This window comes from Chrysoperla carnea, chromosome 1 (assembly GCF_905475395.1).
Source record: "Chrysoperla carnea chromosome 1, inChrCarn1.1, whole genome shotgun sequence".
Taxonomy (NCBI): domain Eukaryota; kingdom Metazoa; phylum Arthropoda; class Insecta; order Neuroptera; family Chrysopidae; genus Chrysoperla; species Chrysoperla carnea.
The window spans coordinates 85780088-85804546 of NC_058337.1; the positions used below are offsets into that span (position 1 = coordinate 85780088).

Consider the following 24459-nt stretch of genomic DNA (forward strand, 5'->3'; position numbering starts at 1 on the left):
GTTTTTGTATACTTAAATAACATAATATTAAAATTACTGACATACTTAAAATACTTTAAAAATATATGATTATTACCTGTACATTTAGGCTACGCAGTACTAAACGCAAACACTACCGCCAATCAGATGGTCCAAGCTCTAACTGAAAGAGCGCAAGAAGAACAACATATCATAAAATCAGCCATAAAAAAATTCTTGTTTTACCGATGTTGCGAGCTCCTGTACCATAAAAATTAATAATTTTTCATAATAATTAAATTTTCCCTTTCATTTACCAAATATGTTTAGGTTAAAAATATTTTCAACCTTTAGTAAAGTTAGGATATATTGGCTGTTCACGAGGGACACACTCCGGTAAAGCTGATAATATCATTTATCAGCTCCTCAATTATTTTCATAGGTAGAATACACCTCCTTCACGTATATATACTATGCACTACACCGGCCCTTCACAACTATTAATCAAATTAATTTTTATTGTGACGACGAGAATCGAATCCGCTACCTTAGGTATACCACGTACAGAATTGCTTACGCTTTAACCAATTGAGCTACTAGAATCCACAACACAACATTAAATCTACCCTGCTCCTACATTCCTACACTTGGTTTTTTCTTTGCTATGTTATTGCTAATATGTTTTTTTTCTATTAAAATGTTCTTTTATTATACGTTTTTTTTTTAATTCCAAGTGAAAATTATCAACAACTTTCACAATATTGTCATTTTTTGAGATTTACCCATAAGAGAAAAGCATTAAAACTCAAACTTAAATATGAAATAATTCATTTAAGACCCCCGGTGACCACCCTCCCCTTCTGAAACTTTGATGATTGATTTATATGTACTTCAACTACATATAAAAAAATCAAGCCTTAATCTTTCAACAACCTACCCTGCTGCTAACCTTAACTATAAGACAAAAGCTTAGCCTTCATCCCATTAAAGAAACAAAATGAGGAATTAAATAAAGTATATCAAAACGTAGACACCTGTCACAAATAAATTTAAATATATATTCATTCATAAATTTTTTAGAAGGCCACCAATTCGTACCAATTTTTAAGCTCCCAAAGTCTTAATCGGGAAAGTTATTCAAATAAAATAACTTATTTTGTAATATTTAAATCAAACCTTAAATATATTTTGATATAAAAATATACTGATAAAAAATAAAATAAATTTGAATTATTTTCCAAATATTTTTGTAAAAACTCTAAGCGTTTATTGAAAGTTATCAGTTTTTCTGAAATGTACTAGCAGAAAAACCCACAGGTGGTTCTCTAACGTCACCACTTCAAATCCTTCAATATTCCTTTATATAATATTTATCTTAATACCTTAAAAACGTATGGTTTATATACTTAGTACACATAAACTACCTACATAGGTACAAACATATGCGTAGATAGGTACCTATACTACCTACATATGTAAATTTGATTTGATGCTTATAATATTAAGTTAAATCATTCATGAAATTTCAACAACGTTAAAATACGATTCTATTATTACATAATAATACTTCAACATATGTAAGTATAATATATTGTATATTTATACCTGTATAATTACAGTACTAATAAAAATATTATTAAACACTAGTTGGAGTCATCCGAGCAATAACAACATTATTGATTTCAAATTTTCGTAAAGGAACAACATCCAATACAAAGAAAAGTGTGTATTCGATAATTCGCATAACTACAATTCTATGCCATTTATAAGCATTGCCCAGTATCCATAATCCGAACTGGCAATTATAATACAATTATAATATTGACTTTAATAATAATTTAGTTAAATAACAAAGTTGTACTCCTGCGTAATGACCGAGTAGTTAAAAATGCAGAAAAAACATGCTAAAATACTCAAAAATGTAAGTTTATGCAATTTCGTGTATTAAAACGACAATTGATTTTAAATTAAATCGTTTCAGGTATATAGAAAAATTATATATTTGTATACAATAATTTTATATATTAATACAGATTTTAACAAAAGGGATACAGTAATTTGTATTGTAAAATATTCTTAAAGTGTGAAGTGTGATAGCACTTTTCTAAGTAATTTTACAAACAATTAAGCAAAATTTTTTTTATTGAAACTAAGCAATGGTTATATGAAAAATAATGGGTTTTAACCCTCGTTTCTCAGACCACGTCAATAACAGAGGCCATCCACGTCATTGTTTTTGAATTTTCTTTATTTCATAAACTACATTCAAATATACAAGTAATTTTATGATGTGCGTGTAATCGGTCACTTCGTTCTTATCCAAGCGACGACAGTGTGAATTCACCGCCCCAATTTTGTTCACACTGCGGCTGGTTGGATTCGAACCCGCAACCTCCCAGCAAGTAGTACGAGCAAGCTAAAAGCCCTAACAAGCTTGGCTACTAGTCGGTTTAACGATGGGTTTTTCTAACCATATACAAAAATAATAACCGACACAAATGTCAAAAACGAACAAGAATGAAACAAATATAATAAAGTCGTCAGCTTTAGAGCTCGCAACTTCGCATTTGACCAGATGCTTAGGTTAACAGCCACCTCATCATTCGCCTTAAGAAAATACGAAAAACAAATAGCCTAAAATATACCGTAAGATTATTCTGTGACGTTTCTCTTTTGGTAAAAAACGATTTATCAAGCAGTCAAAGCAAGTTTTTTTTTTCATCGAGTGCATACTTTCGTTGTTCTTCAGAATCCTTAATACCCATTTCCAAATGTTTAATTCAAAAAACGATGCACTTCACATTAATACTTTTGTCCTTGACTTTTCTTGTTACTCATCCATGTTATAATAAGAAACGCCTATACAAAATTAGCAGTGCATTGTTTGTCAGAAATGTGAATATTAAGCGAATGTGAAAACAAACAATAGGTTTATTAGCATCATTCCGGGCAAGCAGTAATTTTTTTCATCTAAGAATTAGGTTCTTTTCTTGAAATTACTGTAGTTAGTGGTATAGTTTAAAGCTATTCGTATTATAGGAAGTAACGTGGATAAAGCTCATTGAAAAAGTTTTCCCCTTAACTAAAAATTTAAATGTTTTCGAATTCTATATTCAGATCCACCGACAATAACAAAACAGCTTTTTGTTCGTGTATATTTTCATCGTTTTACTCTGTTTTCAACATCAATTTTTCACTTAATTTCTGAATTTATTTTAAAAGTAGGTATTTAAAATAGAGTGTATAACATTTTAATACATGCGGTATAGATTTATAAGAAGGGTAAATAACCTTATATATTAAGGTGGTAGTAAGTAATATTGTAGGTAATATATTGTTGTCAAATTTCTAGTGTTGATTACTCAAGACTAACCAAGCATAAGCGTAATTACTTACTCTGATTAGCATATACAAAATCTATGAAGTCTGCCATTTACCCAATTGCCTAGTTACTGTAAATATTCGAAAAAAGAATAAAAGTAGAGGATTAAGTAATTCTGTTATAAACCTTTTATTTTCAGGATCGCTTTGATATTTTTATGGTCAGATTATATTATTCTAACATATGCTCATATTAAAAAAAGGTGTCTATTCAGGTCGTTCAAACACCAAAATGTTGATCGCAACCTAAACTTCGTTTTTTAAGAGGTTCCGTTTTGAGGTTGGTTACACGTTCAATTCAAATAAGTTATTTAATATTAATCAGTTCCGTTTTTGTTCTTTGTTGAGACACATCGATCTCAACGTAATTCAAAGAATATAATATATGTGTTAAAAAATTATTTTTGTACTGGAAAAGATTCTTTCCGAGTATTTTTCAAAAATCATTTCAAAGGATATAGTTCTTTCTAGTTTTTTGTTAAAAGTAATAATTTTAAATTCACGTTTGGTTTTCAATTTAATTCAACTGGCCATATGCTTTATTTAAAATAGCACATTTCATTCATTAGTTTTGTCTTATATTAGTTTGTGCATGTACAATTCGAATTTATTCAGTGTTGCTTTCTTTGAACTTTAAGAATTCGAAATATATGAGTAAATCTTAGTGTATATGCGAAAGTTATTGGATCAAATTGACAACGTTGGTGACTACATCAAGTCAACCATTTACGGTTTGAATTTCCTGAAATTACTTCCCCTTTGACTAGATTTTCCATCAAACCAAAATGAAAATAATCATTGGGAAACATACATTGTAAGTACAAAACATATTCAAATATTTAGGACAACTTTCTCCATACAGTCCATTAGCTTCTATACAAATTTATTTTGTTAGGGAAAAGCTCCATCAATGTCCAAAATCTACTTATTTTGGCATTTACTTTATCCCCTGCATAGAAAAGCTCTTAGCTGAAAAGCGATATATAAATGTGAAAGTTTTTTAGAAGGAAACTTGATGTAAAGTTATGTGCTTTTTTATATGCTAAAAAGATTTAAGTTTCTATCTCAAAAAACAAAACTTCTCTATCTCAAAAAACAAAACTTCTTTCGGAATTAGTTTTTAGTGTACTATTTTTGAAAATTTTTCTTTCTTGAAACTCATCTTTCTTTTTTTCTTCTTTGAAAAGTCAGAATCGCTATCGACTTTAGTCATTAATAAGATTGCCATAATTCATTGTACTTACTTGACATTTACCTACATAAAATGCCTACCATACTTGACATTTTACTCATATAACATCTTATTACATGACAAATATGTAAATGCGATTTATGGATGTTTGATGTGAATTGGGTGCAAATAGTAAAAGTTTAATCAAAGGTATACATGCATGTACATTAATGAACAATGATTTAGTGATATGATTTGGGTTTCGGCTACCCATAGCAGCCCAACCTATATCTTCTCCATTTAACTGAACTAAAATCAATTATATACAAAAAACTAACTTAGTTAATTATTTAAACGATCTTTTCTCTTTTTCATATTCAAAAAATCGATTTTTAAAACAATGGAAGTATTATTTGAATATTAGAAGTGTGTACGCTGCTCATATACTATTGAAATTCGTAAAGGTCGCGACGTAATACACAAATATTTATATGCGTTATATATGTAAGAAAAGAACTCCCTCTGTAACAAAAAGTTCCCACTGTAACTCAAAAAAAATCGTAGCGTATTCCCTCAGAGATTGAAAAAAAATTCTTAAAATAGAATACTAATCGAAAAAAAAACCCTAGTTTATCTGTCGATTTTTCTCAATAACAAACTTGACCTTTCAAATATCAAAACCCTTCTTGATACCAAATTTTATTCAAATCGGACTTAATTTACTGACGCTAGAGAGTTTACAGACACATAAACCTATAGATACATACATATATATACATATAAATTTTAACGATGGTCATTTTTGACATCTATTAGGTAGGATCGATGAAAATTTGAAGAATTTTTTCAAAATTCCATCATCATTACAAAAGCAATAGCTCCTCCATTTCCTTTGGCAATTCGCTAAAACATTGAACCGATCGATTCAAAAATTTGTCCCACTTAAAATTTGGTATAGTTTCTAGTTAGTGGCAAAACCTTTTTTCGAAATACTTAAATTAAAAATTTTGTTTGAAAGAAATCTTGTAGAAACTATGAGTGTGGGGAGCAATAGAAAAATACAACTTGGTATATTAAGAAGCATAGATACCATAGTTTAAGAAAAGAAATAGTAATACTATTTATCATTCTTATCTAGTATTTTTTCAGTAGAAATAATTTTTATTATTGATTTTGTGAACTAATAAAATAAAAAATAAAAATATTTGATACAGGAACTCGACTTTAGAATCTATTAGTTACAGGTGGAGGGAGTGGTTCTTTGACATTGGATGCAATATGATGCTTTCGTTTAAATTTTCCAATTTTTATTTTACTCACTTATATTAAACTAGCAAAAGCACACGAACGGCCCAAAGTTTAAATTGTTTGCTTTCTCCTTTACTATCGTGATGAGAGAAATTCTCACAATTCCTCACAGGACTTTTAGATAAAACGATAATATACTAATTGAAAAATAAAATTTATTTATGTAAAATACTCATAACTCGAGTGCTGACGGGTTAATGAATTCTTGAAAATTTTTTACTCGCCAGCAAATAATAATTTTTGTACCTACTATTACATAATTAGTTACAGAAGTATTCCAGCATGTTTTTTATAATAGAAAAATAAATTTTATTTTTCTTTCATTTGCAATATTATTTTCTTTTTTTAATTTAATTCTATTTGTGTCGTCTCCTTTGCCTACATCATTATACTTTCATAAAATACAAAACATGTCTTTATTTTTTTACTTTATTTACTTTTTACATATTACGTAGGTACTCCTCAATGGTCTATAATGCTTAATACTAATGCTAACTAACTAATACAAGTATATGTTTTGTATACGAATAATATAACGTATACATGGTAGAACCTCTCCTGCTCTTTTAAGTTCGTCGGTAATGATGTTTTGGTGGGTACTTAAACACACACACATACATACATCTGTATATAGTGTCAGAAATTAATTGGCTCTCTAGAGTTTTACAACAACTTTACTTTTGATAAAAACACCCCTAATTCGTAAAAATATCTAATTTATAAAATATAAAAATAAGTATTGGATTTCCGTCATTATTTTTTTATACGTAAGCAGCAAAACTTTATGGTTAAGACTGTTTTTCGGTCTTTTAAAGAAGACTGGATTGCGGAAACATTATTAACAGCTTATACGTACATACCGTGCAATTAATTACAAGAATTTTTTATGATTGATCGCTTTAAACTTTAATTTGATGCTCGGATCGTCTACCTGTTTTGGCTCAGCCTTTTTCTTGTCTTGCAAAGTAGGTATTTTTGACGGATGACCTTTGTGCCATCTCATGCTTTACTTTTTGTAAAAAGTGGTTTAACAGAAATAATAGGAGAGCTGGTAGACATTTAGGCTGGTCCTTGAGTCATTCTGAAAATTCGTCGGATACCTCTCCCATAATATCCTAATACAAAAATTCAGACCTGGCTAGAGGGTAGCGGTATCTTTAGAACCCCTATATTATCAAACTTATCAAAAATTTTTGGTGTCCAAATATCTTTGAGGCAAGTTATGCTTTTTTTTAAAAATAAATATTGAAAAATGAAGAAAATAAACAAGTAAGGCCATTTGCGAAGGATTTTAACCCTACAAGATGTTTGCAAAAGTACTTTGCAAATAAATACAAAAATTTTGTTTGAGGCAAGTTGAAATTTTTTTTAGGATATTATGCGAGAGGTACTGAAATCTGACGAATTTTCAAAATGCCTTGAGCACCTACCTAAAAGTGGCTACCAGCTCTCGAGCTAAAACGTCATTTGACAAGTGGAATTAAATAATGATTTAATGTTCAATAACACGAGTAAAAACCAATCGATTCGAAAGTGTTGTGTTGTAAATTGTCTAAACACAACCATAATAATCCAGAATTGCAATTTTACCGTTTTGCTGTACATTCTTATGAATTAAAGAGAAACCAAAACCACAAAATAAAAGACGAGATGGCGTTCTATTTTACTAGCGTTGTCAATATGACAGTTTCAGATGGACCGAATGATATTTCTAGGATTCTTTCCACTTTATCATAAGATTTACACGGAACCAAAATAAATTCAATTCATAATTTTCTATAAGAACTTGAAGAATGTATTGTTATGTTTTTGCAATATTATTAGTTAATACAAAATAAATACAATCACTTCGATTGAAATTCGACCAATTATGCCTTTTAAAGTAGCAAAATGCTATTTCTTAGTTCTTAATCTTTCAAATCATTAACCTTTAAAGTCCAAATAAGCTTTAGTCACAAAAGAATCCTTTATGTGTCGAAATCATGTTCCATAACTTTTCTCGTTCCGAGCAACAGCAACGTGTTGAGATGGTTTTGGTATATTTATGCTCAGAACCCTTTCAATTATATTTCATTTCGTTTCCCTCCTTCTCTCTTGAAAACCAAAAAAACTAACGGCAATTTTCAATATTAACCTTAGTATTTATAGTACTACGAATATCGTAAGTTAAACCTTTTATTTTATATGAAGTATTTCTTGTAGTCCACCCTGTTTAGAAAAAGAAACTAAAAGCTTTCACCACCTTTTTAACGAATGAGTAATATATGTAATCGTAAGTAGTACATGGCATTTTCAATACATGTGTTAATAATTTGTACTTAGCGAATGGCTTGGCGCTGGTCTTTTATGAATTTGTTTTTTATTTCGTTACCTTTAATGATTGATGATAAAAGTGTAAATAAGTCTTTTGATGATTTTTTTTTTTTTTTTTTGTTCTTTAGTAAAAGAAAAGTTTTTAATTTTACAAAGTAAAAAAAATAAAAATAAAAATGAAAAACCAACAACAATAATTATATGTATGTTTTATTTATTTATTTATTTGAATTTTGAAGAATAACGACGCTATTCACTCCGGATGTGAATGCAGTCAAAAACTTTTTGAATTAATTTATTTTTCGTAATTAATTAACATTTTTGTACCATGTATATATGAAATATATCAAAGTATAGTCCCAAGTTTGTAACGCTTAAAAATATTGACGCTACGAAGTAAATTTTGGTATAAGTGTTATAAAATCGTCTAATTAGTCCATTTCCGGTTGTCCGTCTGCCCGTCTGTGAACTCGATAATTTAAAACAAAAAGAGGTATCAAGCGAGCTCAGCGTAGAAAGTGGGGTCGATATTGGAAATGAGTAACATAGATCAATTGGGTCTTGGATCCGTAAAAACCATGATCTTATAAACCGTTAGAGGTAGAACAAAAGAATAAACGTAAAAAATGTTCCTCATAACAAAAAAGAAACAACTTTTGTTTGAAGGATTTTTTTGTAAACATCATTGTTTACTCGTGAGGCCGCAAATTTGGTATAACATAAAGTCCCTGTAAATGAAAGTCTGAATACAACGTATTTATTTCGGGATTGGTTGATTTGGAGGTGCCGTCATTTCCCGCGCGCTAAAATGAGAGAAACGCGATAAACTGCAGTTGATTTGAATTTGTAAAGAATTCTTTAACGGTTTGTATGCTTATATATTATTGTACTACTATTTTTCTTGACTACAAATTTCAAAGTGTTGTATAATAAAGTTTATCAATCATAATGAAACTATGAGAAATTATAGTTGTTTGGATGCCTAACAAAATGAGCCTGGTTTCGGTGAAAATAAATAATTTATTTCCATTGAATTTGTTAAAAAATTAATTCAAACCTTTATTTATAAAGCTAACATTTTTTAGATTTGAAATTCCTTCAAATTTTGCCAACAAAAATGAAAAAAATATTTGAGAATTTTTGCTATTTTATCACAAACTAAAAGTTCTGCAGAGCAAAGTTTCTACCGAAAATACAGATGTTGAGTCAGTGTGCAAAGTTTTCGATGCATGTATGTCCGATCGAAAGCGTTTCCAGAAACAGGTCCTAGTATCAAAATACTTTTTCATCTTACCGTACCATCGCTGAATTCTTTTCCATTTGTTCAGATTCACCCTTCGTATACCAATAGTATATTTCAATATATGTTTGTTTGTAGAGGTGAAAAAAATTGTCGGAGTTAAATACTTGACATTTTATTTAACATTATTTATTGCTCTATCGTCTCAAAAATGATCGACATAATATGAAAATACATGTATTTTAGGAGCAGTTTCTATTTTCTTAACAATATAAGCAGAGAATAATATTGAAAAATATAATAAATTATTTTTTCTTTTTTTGTCCCAAAAAAGGCTCGTATAAATAACTCTCATGTTCAAATTCAAGACCCTTTTCATAAATTAAATTCGTATAGTATTTTTTTTTAAAGAATCAGAATAATGTATGCATGTATAAAAAGGCTTTGATAGACATACAGAATGTTTCAGGGTAAAAGGGAATTTTAGTAAAAAGAGACAAAGCAAATTTTTATATCAATTGCATAGAACAAATAAAAACTTTTTGACTCACTTATTATCTAAAATTGACGTTATACAAAGCGCTTGGTCTTAAGACGTATTGTATACTAATAAAAGGTATCAACGAATTGTACTATTACGCATAAAGGAGCTAAACATAGCGCAAAAAATTTCGATATTGACTCAGGTATAGCTAACCAAGTAAGGCTAGTTGTAGAAACGATACACTAAAAACGATTAAATTTTAACAGTAAGTCGGATTTGAATGCGGTTTTAAGCACTGCTTTCGTTAGAGCGTCAGGAAATTTGGTGGCTTAAATGGAGTTATAAAAATTAAAAATATTTGTATAACTAATAAGCATTTTATACTTGCATTTTAAATTGACCATAAATATATTAAATTCGCAATTCGGTTAATTGTGATGAAAATGATTCTGAACTTGTTACTCGGAGGTTTTTGGGATTGCTGAACACAAATATCGCGCCAAAATCGAGAATCAGGTATCTCGGAGATCAATTCTGCGATATTCGTTTTTAGCGACCCCAAAAACCGACGTGTAACAAGTTTGACATCATTGTTATCACTCTTTAGAATATCCAGGGTTAATTTGAAATGCAATTATAAAATCCATATTATTTATTCAAATTCCATATTTTAAATTTCTTATAAATCACTTTAGGTCACAAAACTGCCTGACTCTCTAACGAATCGAATATCGAAAACCACATGCAAATCCGACTGCTGTTCAAATTTTACTTGCTTCGTTTCTGTGACTGTTAGTAAACGCTGTCGTCTGAATCAGAGAGTGGTGAAGTTATACCTCTCCTCTACGACTTTTCAAAAACGTTTTGTAACTTCATTTTTCGTGTTTCAGTGTGTGTTGACAACACTCGATATAAGAAGGTTTGATATTTTATTAATCCTGTAGCATCTTGTAAATTATATTGGTATGTAATTCACTTATTATATGGCATATTATTTATTGCATATTTGTCATAAATCTTAAAGCGATTAAAATATTGAATTGAAAAAATTTACTGCTGTCAAATTCATATACAAATTATTCGATTCTGCTGAAATGAATTATTATTATATGCGATAATAATATCGTGTCATATTTTTAATTTATTTGGATAAATTAAAATAATACATCAAATATTACGAATGCAGGGATGCTGTTTTATCTCGCAGTTATAAAATCGGTATCACTTTATATTTGTAGCCATGTGTCGGCGATGGAGGGATAAAACCTGGTCCTAGAATGCTCCCCTACCCCCAGCGACTTTTATAAACATGCGCTAAAATAATAAAATAGAAACTGTTGTTGTACTGGGGATTTTTGAGATCAAAGAATTGAATAGAATAATATGGTGCCCAAAAATTTCCCAGTGGATCTGGGGATCAATAGAGCCTAAAGTTATCACCTGAAATTTGTGTAAGTTTTCCTAAGAGTGCCTTGGTTTTGGAGATCGCTTATTAGGAATGTTTCCGAGCAATGGTCCCCATATTAAAGCTCATCGCCGTGCTTTTTTGCCAAATTTACTTTTGAACGCATCCAAAATCGATACTTGATAGAATGTTTCTGCAAATATACGCTGCTTGAGACTGAAGCTCATTTTCTCAATTTTTCTCAAAATTTACTGTACAAATAATTCAAAGCCGTTTTACTTGGAAGTTTTTTTAGTTTTAGAAATGTTAGTTTTTAGTTGAATATGTTAAATTTTTAGTGGAAAATTACTCTTGTTAATATTTAAATTGGCTTTTGTGCATTTAAAAAAACAAATAAGTTCAATATTGAAAAAATACGAAAGAATCTTTTATCTTAGGCTAAAAAGTTTATATGACGCGTGCTCTTAAAATAATTTCGTTTTTTTAACTTATCTTTGTGCTTATAAATTCTGTTACCTCTCAATTTTAAGAGAATCCATGAATAAAAGATCCAATTGATTTTATTAAATGCTAAATATGATTTGAGTTGAAACAACAAGAAACAAATTAATAAAACAATCCTTCCCTTTTACTCTAAATTCTCCCTACTTGTGAATTTAATACATTTGCATTCTTCATTCAATTCATATATGTTACACAAATATGTTGGTTGAAAACATGGTTTATTTCCCAAGGGATGATTGCATGAAATGTAAGGAGTATGAAAGATATATGTATGAAATAAGAATGAGAATAACGAACACAATTATACATTTATATTATATAATATTCCTTATGTTTCACAGGATGAACTAGGAAGAGCTTACCCACCAAATTCTTAATCTTAGGATCAATCCACAATTAGGCCATTCAATTTTTCAGAGTTAGAAATTTTGCCAACGTTTCTTAAAGTTTACTCCTAATTACTTTTTGGAAAAATTACGGGAATGGTAACATTAATGACTTACGCCTGTAAAAACAGAAAAATGATTACTCAATGTAGAGAACATCGGTAAATAACAATTAGAAATATATAGATACTTATTTATACGAAGCAGTATTATACCAAAAAATGACTGACAAAACTACCGTATGTTGGATCGATGCTAAAAAGATTGTACTAAAACGATTCCCCAATGAATCTGGCATTTAGCATTTAGTTGTAGAGATGAAAATATCAAAACTATAGATCTTGATGCCGGTGTCTCCTGAGGAATATTTCAGACGTCACATTCTTTATTAACAACCTAAAAAATCCCGTAGTAACAATTTTGAATACATTTTTTAAGATACTTAACCAAAATCTGAACTTTAAACTCATCCGACTACAAATTGACAAATAGGGCCGATTCTTAATATTTTGCCTCCAGTTTTTACATTCCATAGCACACAAGTTATAAAATTAAAAAATAAACTTTTGTCACTACTATAAAATTTAAAAACTGGACCATGTAATTTAACAGTGATAATTTCAACAAAATATTTCATTCAAATATTTCAACAAACTTGCAATAATTTTACAAGTAAAGACCAAAATAATGAAAAATTAAAAATGCGAAGTTTGCCATGAAAATCGGTATACAAAAATATTGTAGGCAAAATTTTATTATAGTTTTTTTCGAAATCTCTAATCACTGCAAGGCAAAATATAAAGAATCAGCCCTATTAGTCAGTTCTAGTAGACTGAGTTTAAAATTCTGATTACGGTTAAATATCTTAAAAAATATGACCAATCTCTCTGTATGACTATGCAAAATTTCAAATCAATATTCTTATAAATAACGAAAATAAAAGGCTGCGACACACTGAATCAAAAATTTCTAAACGTTAGTACATTCTTTCCGCGTCACTTTGTAAAACAAATTTAATATATAAATAATAATTTATTTGTTATAATATAGCAAATAGTACAAGAAACAAAAACATCATGATTGTGGTGTACGCCATACAGTAACTCAAATTCAAATGTCAACTGGTAAGTATTTCTTAGGTTTTTAAATTTGTCAAACATAGAACAAGCCAGCCCACGTCTGCCCTTTTATGTCCTTCCTGCTAGAACTCTGCTTTTAAGTCACCATTTTTTTATCCGATTCATTTCATTATTTATTCGATTTGCCATGATTGAAATAACCAAATTTCATGCCTTCCACGACGGATCCATGATTATTTTCTAGAATCCATGATCAAAATTAACTTCCATTTAAATATACAAACATATATACATACACTAGCTGTTATCCGTCCATTTTGCTATGAAATTCCAAATGCTTAAAACCTCATACAATTTGGGCCTCGCGAATCTAGCGTAAGAAACTTTTTGATGTGGTCGCCGAAAAAGGAACAGTCGGTGGATTAACGAAAATTAAAAAAGGGTAAAATACTCTATGACTAAAAAAGATGGAGGATGTAGTTTTGTGATTAGAAAATATCCATGTATATTGCTACCGGCGCGGCGTTGCGTTTAATCCGACACTAAATATCACCACACAAACACGTCAAATAGTCTTTGGGCCCAACTCTTTCAGAAGTTACACGAATACAAATAGACACACCTACGATTATGTATACCCATAAAGATACATTACATTTATTCATACAATGTTCAACTCGTTATTATATTCCTTTATGTTGTCGGGCACATCTTATCTTGTCTTATCAAAACAGAAAGGTCACAGTTTAAAATGTTGACCTTCGATATTGAAGTTTTTATTGTATATATAAATTATTTTCAATCTGTAGCGATAAAAGGTAACATTATTTTACTACAGTCATTTGGACACTGAAAGTTACGAAACCGTTTTTAAAACGAAGAATATTCATGAAAAAATTATTTAAACCTTTCATAATTATTTCGCACCTTTTCGGCTTTCAGATTAAATAAGGTTTTGTATCTCTTTAAGAGATTTGAAATAAGTAAAACGTATTTGAAGACTTTAGTAGTAATGAAAATAACCTCAACTGCCGGAGACCACGTCAAAATGTTGTAGGTATTTACTTTTGAAAACAATTTTGACAAACAAGGAAATACGGTCTGAAACATATTTCATCGTAAAATAGCCCTTATCCGGCCGGTTTGCAAGGCATATCTGTCTTTTAATATTCGTCATATTATGTAAAAAGTCCAAATTTAAAACTTTCTTCCATTCCTAGAATTTTAGGACAGACTTTCGCCTCAGGGCTGTGCTAATTTTTGTGTGTTGCGCGAAATAAACACAGAGTAAGACAGATAGATAACAGATTTATAATAGCGTTTTTTTTTTTTTTTTTTTTTTTTTAATGTTGACTTTATTCTAATACTCTTTTATTCAATATGGTATGTTTTGGCTTAAGAATAAATCGCGATTTGTGGAAACCTTCTAATTCGATAGCTGAATGAATCTACATGCTTTGAATGTAGATTCCAAAAAACGAAAAAAAATCTAATCCGGATGACGAAATGGAAAACAGAATGTGAAAATAATTGAGCCATACCAGAGTCACTACACTGCACGAGATAAAATCTTTGTTGCGTGCCTCAAAGGGACAGAAAAGATAATTGGGGCTTCCTTTCCTAAACATCTGCAAATTGATGATCATCGGGAACAAAAATCGAAAGCTTGAATTTGTTATTTAAGTAAAGAACCAAAATGAAAATAGTTAATGTAAAATGTATACAGGCGTTTAATTTAATTTGAAGTTGGAAAAATGTCATTAAAATCGGTTCAGTAGTTTAGAGTCTAAATGTGACACGGTGATGTATAAACAATCACACATTTATTTTCGTATTTTTTGTGGGGCGTCATATATTTTTTAAACATCTCCTTTGTAGGAAGGCACTGTATCGATCATGTGCTGTGCCGTGTCCATTACCTTTTTGAGGGCTGGATCCGCACTTGCTTTACTATCTACAAGGAAGTTTAATTTGAACAGACATATTGTGAAGGCATAAGACTGTTTTCATAATTCTTAGAAAAATCTATAAAATAAACAGATAATAAATAAATTACGTATATGAAAATAGCGCATACAAAGATAATAAAAAAATATAAAAACATTAATGATTCAGTGAAAAATAATTTTACATGCTTTGCAAGAAATATTAATGACAAAAATATTTTTTTATTATACCACGAACACATTAATATAATTTTGTTTAGATAAAAATTAGATATTACAAAAATAATGTCTTATTTTGAATTTACTTGTTATTAACTTCAGAAACATAAAGCTTTAAGATGTTTATTAATCAAAAATACATGTTCCTTGCGCTGGTTATTATTAGTTGCTTGAAAATGAATAATGTTCGTAGCGATTTTGGATCTGATTTAGCTGCTTTAATTAAGGTAATTAAAATTTTATAATCAGAATTGTTTTTGTAATTGTTCAAATTATTGGCCTACTGTAGTTTAATTTTGTACTTATGGTGACCCCAAATACTTTAACCGAATTAGTCGAAAAGGATTATATAATGGGACAAAAGCTTTAGAAATATCACATTAAACAACGCAAAGTGGATGACGAATCGAAAAAAATATAGAATACAGTGAATCGTTTTTTATATTTCTATAGAAAACAGGGATTAGATTTAGATACCTTTTAGATTTAGATACCTTAGATTTTCATACCTTTTTAACTTTGGTACCTTTCCCAGATCTACGCCTGTCGTGCTTAATCTAATCTATAGTGACATTAGAAAAACCACAATATTAAAACTTTTTTTTAATTTTTTTTTAGAAACAAAATGATGAAATTATGAAACGAAACATGGCATTAGCGATGTCTGGCGATGGGGTTTTTGCATGTTCCTCGCCTGATGGAAATTATGTTTCAACGACTCAAAATGGAAAAAGTAAAAAAAACAAATGTTTAAGAAATTATTAAATTTTGATGATTGAATTAAAATATATTGTCTGTGAATTTTTTTAGAAACAACAGTCGGTTCTAAAGGACCAGTCGCTGGTGCTTTTGGAAAAGGTTCAATGGCAGTGGCAAGTGATGATAGCGGAACAGTTGTTGCGACAGGAAATTGATAATGGCTAATGTTTATTTAAAAATAAATTTATTTTTTGTAAATGGTTATTCTTATTACCTATTCATGTCTTAATGTTTAATCCGAAATATTTTTATATTTATTTATAATTTTACTCAACTATCTAATATAATGTAAAAAATATTTAAAATTATTTTAAAAAAACTATTTTTATTTTAAATATTGTTATTTTTTTAACAAGCTGTTCATGTGACGGCGATCCTTATGGTTCACATATCAAACTTCCTAGATTACCAAAATAACTTTAAGTTCCTAAAACAATGCAATATTAAACATTCTATGCAAACGGTACTGTTACTTGCAAAATACTTTTTTAATGTAAGATATACCAATTCATAAACAACTATCGTAAATATAATTTTTTACAGAAAATCTGAGGAAAAATACTTGTTTTACTAATTATCAAAGTTGCTAATTTCTTAATAGTTAATAAAAATATGCCAAGTTTAATGTTTTACGTATGGATTGAGGCAAAGCCGAGATGGCCATTACGTTTCCTTCACGAAAAATCATGAACAGAAACTGTCCCTAAATAAACAACAATTTCAGACATCAATTTAAAAGTGGTGTCTATATATTACCCTGACAATGGCATGTATAGCTAGGTTAAAATTGTGCTTTGAAGGTTTTTTACGGATTACATCAACTTTCCTGTAGTGGGAAGTTAACTATATTTTCTGATAATAAAACATAATTTAAAAAGTGCTTCACTTTTTACAAAGTGCTGGAATGACGTGGAATGACGCTCGAACTACATTTTATTCTATTCGAAGGCAGCAAAAAAGAGAAATCACGGTTATTGGCTCAGGGCTCCATTGAAAATGATAAACATCCAATTCCAACGAATATTCTTGGTGGAAACTTTTTAGCATGAAAACCTCTATATATTATAAATGCGAAAGTATGCATGTTTGTTTGTTTGTTTGCTTGATTGTTTGTTTGTTACGCTTTCACGCTAAAACTAGCGAATGGTTTTTAATGAAACTGTACAGCAATATAGCTGATATATCAGAATAACACATGAGATATAATTTATAAAGATATATTAATTAAAAAATTAATTTTTTCGACATTACCATAAATTACAAATTTCTGTAAAAGTAGTCATTTGACATTACCATAAATTACAGATTTCTGTAAAAATAGTCACTATATAATATTTCACGGCCATCTTCTCTGATATATTATATGAATAATGCGACAGATTTAAATATCTTTAAATGCGACTTAATGAAAAAATAAAGGTAGTTCGTCTGTGTTATTACCTATGAAGTCCAGGTTAATTTTCACCATCATTTGAAGATCAAGCTCACATGATTTCGAAACTAGTACTTCAGGTCGAAGTTATGGACTCTAATACCCTTGAAAACTTTTTACTAAAGCATTTTTCCTTAGCTAGCGTGTTTTTTTTTCGATTAAATGTAACAATGGCATATTTTCTCCGGCGCATTTCCCGAAACCTAACGATTTTCGAAAAAATCTTTCAAATAAACATTGTTAGTCTTTTTATGGGGATCAACGTTTTTATTCAAAGCGTAATTGACTGTTATAGCAACGCAGAGTACTAGGTCCAATCTCATGTCGACATGATGTTCCCCATCAAACTTGCAACTTATTTTCTGATTAACTTACTACAAAACAAGCCATAAGTCATTATCGATTAAAATGGTTCACCCTGTATAATAGCTCTAAGTCCGAAATTTTAATATTCTACGGCTGATAATTTTTGACGGAACGGCTGAACCATATAAATCCCTTTTAATCAGCTATCGTGTAGCTATGGTCTCTTATCAATCCTGTAGAAAATGTTGCATTTCGTTTGCAGATGTAATTTAGGTTCACCCAGTATTTGTTCTTTTCTTTAAAGTCTTTACTGGGTCAGCTTTTACTCAATTCGTGATCATATTTATTAGATTTGATATTAGAATAAAAACGAGAATGAGTGAAGGTTTGAATGTGAGTGAAACTTTTTAACTCGTAGCTAGCACATACTGGTTCAAATCCTGATTGAGGCAAATCTGTTTATTAAATATACTACCTTTTACGTGAAAAATGTAACAGTATCAGAGGGATTCATTCAAGTATAAACTAAATATGATTGTTACATGCAGGAATAAAAAAAATTGAAATTCATTAGTGGACCCAGGTTTAGACAAAGGCCGGAAACCAGGCTTGAGTCAATACATGATACCCAAAGCTATACAAGATGTTATCATTCGATGCAGAGTTTCCAGATTTGGCCCAACGCTTTATTACTTTAAGCCAGAATTAAACCAATATTCTCTTATAGTATAATCTGTAGAGTAATGATAGTGGTAGCTTCGGAAATAGATCAAAACATCTGATAAATCTAAATTCATCATATTTCTGTTTTTTAAATTTTGGACTTTAGTATTTGGTTTGACAAATCTAGATTTGTCATGTTCAAACTTATTTTATTACAATATTATAAAGGACATTATTTATAAAAAAAAAATTTGGCACTCTTCTTTGATTTCTCTGGTCGAATTTTTGAATGGGGCGCAATGGAGCACAGTGCAACAGGGGCACCGTAAAATACCATGATATTTTAATATTATGCAATAAAATGCCGAAACAAATAAAAACTTTGTTATAACTAAAATCCTTAGTTATAAATATTCTAAAGAAGGAAGAAATTTCACTAAGTGAAGCACCGCTGGATTTTCTTAAGAGGAGATTACGCAAAACAAAGTTTTTATTCGTTTCGGCATTTTATTGCACAATATTAAACTATCAAAGTTATTTTACGGTGCCCCGTGTTGCACTGTTTCTTCCCAAAATTTGAGCAAAGAACTGAAAGAGAAGTACCAAATTTTTTCTAATACTTTTTTATACAAATAATGTTATGACAAAGTTTGGACATGACAAATCTAGTTTGTCAAAACAAAAATTAAAGTCCAAAATTTAAAAACAATAGCTTCGAATTTAGATTTCTCAGATGTCTTGACCCATTACAGACGCCACCCATACCATTACTCTACAGTCCATATTTAGAAAATTTTAAAATAATAATAATAATAATTACTGACACGTGTATCAAACATGAACGACTATAAACAATATTCATAGGTTATGCCACACGAATTTCGTGCTAAGAGTGACGAGCTGTTATATATGTTCTCAGCCACGACGTATTTGCCATAATATAAATAAAAGTAAGAGTAAACTTATTTTTTAATAATATAGTCAATAGTTTTAGCAGGTTAACAATATTATAAAAATGACACGATTTAAACTTAAAAGCTTACTGTTATTAGGAATATTACTGTTAGTAACTCAAATATTTTCATCAAAAGCAACTAAGGTAAGTAAAATTAAAATTTAATACTATAAACCCAAGTCAAAAAGTCAGGTAGTATCAACTGTCTTTTTGTATCAAATGTAGAACGTTGACATTCCTCACTTGCCGTCAACGAATTTTCATGTTTGCTCATGAAGTTATGGCGTGAAATTAATGTATTGCAATAATTTGCTCCTGTTAGCTTACCGTATTTGTGTAGCCTTGTTTAAATGTGGCCCTAATCGTATATTTGTGAATATATTTGTAGGACTCATGTGATAAAGGAGACAGTTCTAAAGGATCAGGATCATCAGGATCTGCTAGCGGTGGTTCAGCTGCCGCTGCAAGTGGAGGATCAACTGCCACTGCTTCTAAAGGCTCAGCTGGTGCTGCCAGTGGAGGTTCATCTGCTAGTGCTGCTAAAGGCGCTGCTGGTGCTGCTAGTGGAGGATCAGCTGCTACTGCTTCCAAAGGTTGCGCGGGAGCATCCAGTGGAGGATCAACTGCTAGTGCTACCAAGGGCTCTGCAGGTGCTGCTAGTGGAGGATCAACTGCAAGTGCATGCAAAGGCGCTGCTGGTGCTTCCAGTGGAGGTTCGACTGCAAGTGCTAGCAAAGGCTCTGCTGGAGCTTCCAGTGGTGGATCAACCGCTAGTGCTTCTAAAGGCTCCGCCGGTGCCTGTAGTGGAGGTAGTTCTGCTGCCGCTAGTAAAGGTAGTGCTTCAGCAGCTTCTGGAGGCAGCTCAGCAACTGCGAGCAAAGGTGGTGCTTCAGCTGCAACAGGCGGTGGATCTGCTAGTTCCAGTGGAGGAGGAGCTTCAGCGGCTAGTGGGGGAGGATCAGCAGCTGCTAGTGGAGGTGGAGCCGCAGCATCTGGTGGTGGAGGGTCCGCAGCTGCCAGTGGAGGAAGCGCAGCAGCATCGGGTGGTGGGGCTGCAGCATCCGGTTGTGGGGGGTCTGCAGCCGCAAGTGGAGGCAGTGCAGCAGCTTCAGGTGGTGGAGCAGCAGCGTCAGGTCCTGGAGGTTCTGCGGCTGCAGCTGGAGGAAGTGCAGCGGCATCTGGCAACGGCGCAGCAGCGTCTGTTGCTGGAGGATCTGCAGCTGCCAGTGGTGGTTCTGCAGTCTCCAGTGCTACTTCTGCTGGAGTAGCTAGTGCAGCTTCAAGTGCTGGAAATGGTGTAGACCTTAGCAATTCAACTACCAAATTAGCTTCAACCAAAACTTCATCCACGTCAAATGAACTAGTTGCAAGTGGTGCTGGAGCTGAAGATTCATTATTATATCTGGCTGATGATGGATCGTTAGCTAAATTATTGGGAGCTGATGATTCTCGTAATGATATGAAAGACGTTATGAAAACAGCATTAAATTTTGCATCGAATATGATGGATTCAAAAGCCGGTCAATTAGCAAAAGGAGCTCCAGCAGGGTATTCTGGAGCTCAACTTTCAAATTCGTATGGTGGGTATCAACCTGCATACCCTCCACCTCCTCCAGGTGGATACGGTCCACCTCCTTCAGGTGGATACGCTCCACCTCCTTCAGGATACAATCCTTATTATCAACCACCCCCTGGTTACTGTGGTTTTCCTGCATGACTAACAGGAGGTTCAACTACAATAAATGCCGAAATAAGTGCTCGTAAATGTGATGACTAAACGTAAATTCATGTTTTCGAATTTACATGCATAAGTAGTTTCTTTAAATATTTTTTCGTACATTTCCTATTATTCCTTCCTATCCCCAATATACTTAATTTATTTAATATACTCGTATAAAATTATTGTAGAATTTATGTGTTTAATACTTTTTAAATCTGTATTTTGTCAATAATATATTCAATAAAAAATTTATTTTGTTAAAAGTAATTCAACTTAATATCAAAGTAGTATACAACAAAGTCTCTCAAGGCCTTTTAAATTAATATCATAGCTTTGCTGAGACCTTTACTACTAAGACCTTTTTTGACACTAAAATAGGTGTATTTTAATAAATTAGACAAATAATTTTAAAACGAGCTTTTAAGATCACTTTCTTTAACAACAACTGGAACTATTATAAAGTTAGAGAAATTAATAATAATAATAATAATAATAATAATGGGGTTTAACCTCCGTTTCTCTGACATATACGCCTATAACAGAGGCCATCCACATCATTATTTGTTATTCTTTATTTATTTAATTACAAACATATTTACAATTACATTTTGATGTGGGTGGAGTCGGTTACTTCGTTCTTATCCGAGCGACGACAATGTGATCAATTCTGCACTCCCATTAATTATAAATTGTTCACACTGCCTGAATTCGAACCCGCAACCTAAGTCTAAATGGACAGCAACAGACAAAGGCAAACGCCTTAGACCGCTTGGCCATTTAGGCTCTTAGAGAAATTAATTAATTAATTATTAAAAATTTTTTTTCATAAGAAAATTTTCGTGATATAAAAAATAATAATTTGTTATTTTAAAAATGGAAAATTTATAGCAAACAAAACAACTTCAAAATAATTTCATTAAAACTGAGATAATCATTAGTTTTAATAAATATTATTTACAAAGGCTATCCATAAAATAAAATAATTTTAGGAGCATTTCTTTCTCGCTCACTTTTCGTTTTTAAATTTCATAATTTTTATTTCAAATTTCAACATGCTCATTTGAAAATTAGTACTATGTAGTTTTAAAATCTACTGCTCAAAAGTTTTTATCACCCCCTGCCGCTTTGTACGGAGGGTTGAAAAGGCGAGAATTGTAAAAGCGAAAAAAATACAACAAAAGTTAATTAGAACAGAACCAAGGCCAATGTGTACGAAGGTTTGAACTTTGTTCTGTGTACGACACAGAGATTAGATAAAATAAATAAAAGATTAGATAAGAAGTTGAATATCTCAACAGATGTCTCAATTGGATGGTAATACAAAGTCCTGACAAGGAAAGTAATAGAAATATGGTGGAAATACTGCGGAAGCGCAACTAAATGGAATACATTTATTGTATTTAAAAACTGGTTATTAATTGCAGATGGTATAGAAATCATAAATTCGCAAGAAAGTACCGAGCTAATTAATCATTAGCATGGTTAAATATTGGGATGGAAATTGTTGTGCCATCGCGTTCTAAATGCACTATTGTATTTATAAGTGCATTTTGCCAGTTGGAAATGTGGTCGAAAATTTCTAAACTGTTTCTTTTAAGTCAAATCAGATATAAAATGTCATTTCACATTTTCTCAAACAGTTCTATTCCCCAGGGACATATTTCTCCATTTTTAAAGTGAGTCTTCCGTTTTCAACATAAAAGAAATAAGACGATCTATAGCATTATAGAGCAAGGCTCATTTTGTAATTTATATACGAGTTGTTCTTTAATTTGAATTCTTTCAGTGAGGTATCTTATGGAGCAATTTCGACATTCAACATAAAAAAGTTGTCGTTAACTTCACCAGATTGAAGAACTGGCTGTTTAAATAAATAAAACTTTTAACAAAAAGAAAACCGAATTAAAAAAAAAAAAACTTTTCCAAAACAAATTAATATAAAAGTAAAAAAATAACGATAATATAATGTAGTAAAAATTATTGTTATTTTTCTAGTCGGTGTCAGCCAAGGAAACAGTTTGCTACATAAGCTTGGCTGACACCGACTAATTAAAAATAACAATAATTTTTACTACATTATATTATCGTTATTTTTTTACTTTTTAGTGTATATTATTTTGTTTTGGAAAAGTTTTTCTTTTGAAGTCGGTTTTCTTTTTGTTAAAAGTTTTTTTTATTTTGTGATTTTTAGTGAATCTGAAGTACACTAACTAATTTGTCACTAAAAAAAGAATCATCTAAATCGGTTGGCGTGATATTGAGTTATTCGTCCTCTTGCCGTGCATACCTAATGCAAATATAAGACTTTTATGGTTTTCTCATGGATGACGTTGTCAGAACTGGACCACAAGGGAAGCATCAGCTTTCTAAAAGATAAAGAATCATCAAAATCGGTTCATCCAGTCAAAAGTTCTGAGGTAACTCACATAAAAAAAAATAAATAAATACAATCGAATTAATAACCTCTCCCTTTTTTGTTTGAAGACGGTCAATAATTATAATAGGAGTTGTTAAATATTTCCAAAAGTATAGAAGAAATTAGGTGGATTATCATAATAATGTTGGCCATTAGGAAGAATTGTTTCACTCACCAACGGAAATGACAACAACATTAAAATGACGGCAGGATCTTATCATGAATCTATCGTCATTTTCTTTTGACGAAAGCTTAAATGACAACTTCCATTGAAGACCGCCACCAACCACAAAAGTGCTACCATCCAAAAGTCCTATCCAGCCTACAATGTTCTGAGAATTCATGGACGTGCGTATCGTGAGACATGGTTCAAAACTATCCCAGCTTTGAGACATGTGAGACATATTTCAAAACTATCTCCTCCGGTCCGAATGAATTCAAAATTCAAGTTAAAGGGTAAAATAACATAAACACGTATGCCTAATAATATATTATACAGTGTGTCGTATTTAAGATGATTACACCCTCATATTTTCGTTATTATTTATAGGAATATCAATTTGAAATTTTGCACTGTAATACAGGGTAATGGGTCACATTTTTAAAGATACCTAATATTACTTTTCACATTTACTACAAATTGGCAAATACGATTCTCAATATTTTGATGTGCGGTTATTGTATTGAAACAAGTCAATACAAATACGGAACTTCATTTTACTCCAAACTAGGAACAGCAACAGCCCGTACAGGACTCTACTAATCAACATATTTAGTTAAAACGAAAAAACGGAAAGAACCAAGATTAACGCAA

General features: G+C 30.9%; 2 protein-coding genes across 3 annotated transcripts; both read left to right on the forward strand.

Annotated features, from left to right (window-relative positions):
* The first annotated feature begins 15442 nt into the window (after window positions 1-15442).
* LOC123305951 lies at window positions 15443-16351 on the forward strand. Its single transcript, XM_044887793.1, has 3 exons — window positions 15443-15621; window positions 16013-16127; window positions 16205-16351. The coding sequence occupies exons 1-3, from the start codon at window positions 15514-15516 to the stop codon at window positions 16306-16308; spliced, it is 327 nt and encodes a 108-aa protein (XP_044743728.1). The 5' UTR covers window positions 15443-15513; the 3' UTR covers window positions 16309-16351.
* Window positions 16352-19534: 3183 nt separating this feature from the next.
* LOC123305722 (uncharacterized transmembrane protein DDB_G0289901-like) lies at window positions 19535-21395 on the forward strand. Of its 2 annotated transcripts, XM_044887522.1 has the most exons (3): window positions 19535-19653; window positions 19898-20573; window positions 20622-21395. In XM_044887522.1, the coding sequence occupies exons 1-3, from the start codon at window positions 19570-19572 to the stop codon at window positions 21224-21226; spliced, it is 1365 nt and encodes a 454-aa protein (XP_044743457.1). In that variant the 5' UTR covers window positions 19535-19569; the 3' UTR covers window positions 21227-21395. The 2 variants fall into 2 exon arrangements, with proteins under 2 accessions (XP_044743457.1, XP_044743456.1); XM_044887521.1 differs by having other exon boundaries at window positions 19898-21395.
* Window positions 21396-24459: the final 3064 nt, after the last annotated feature.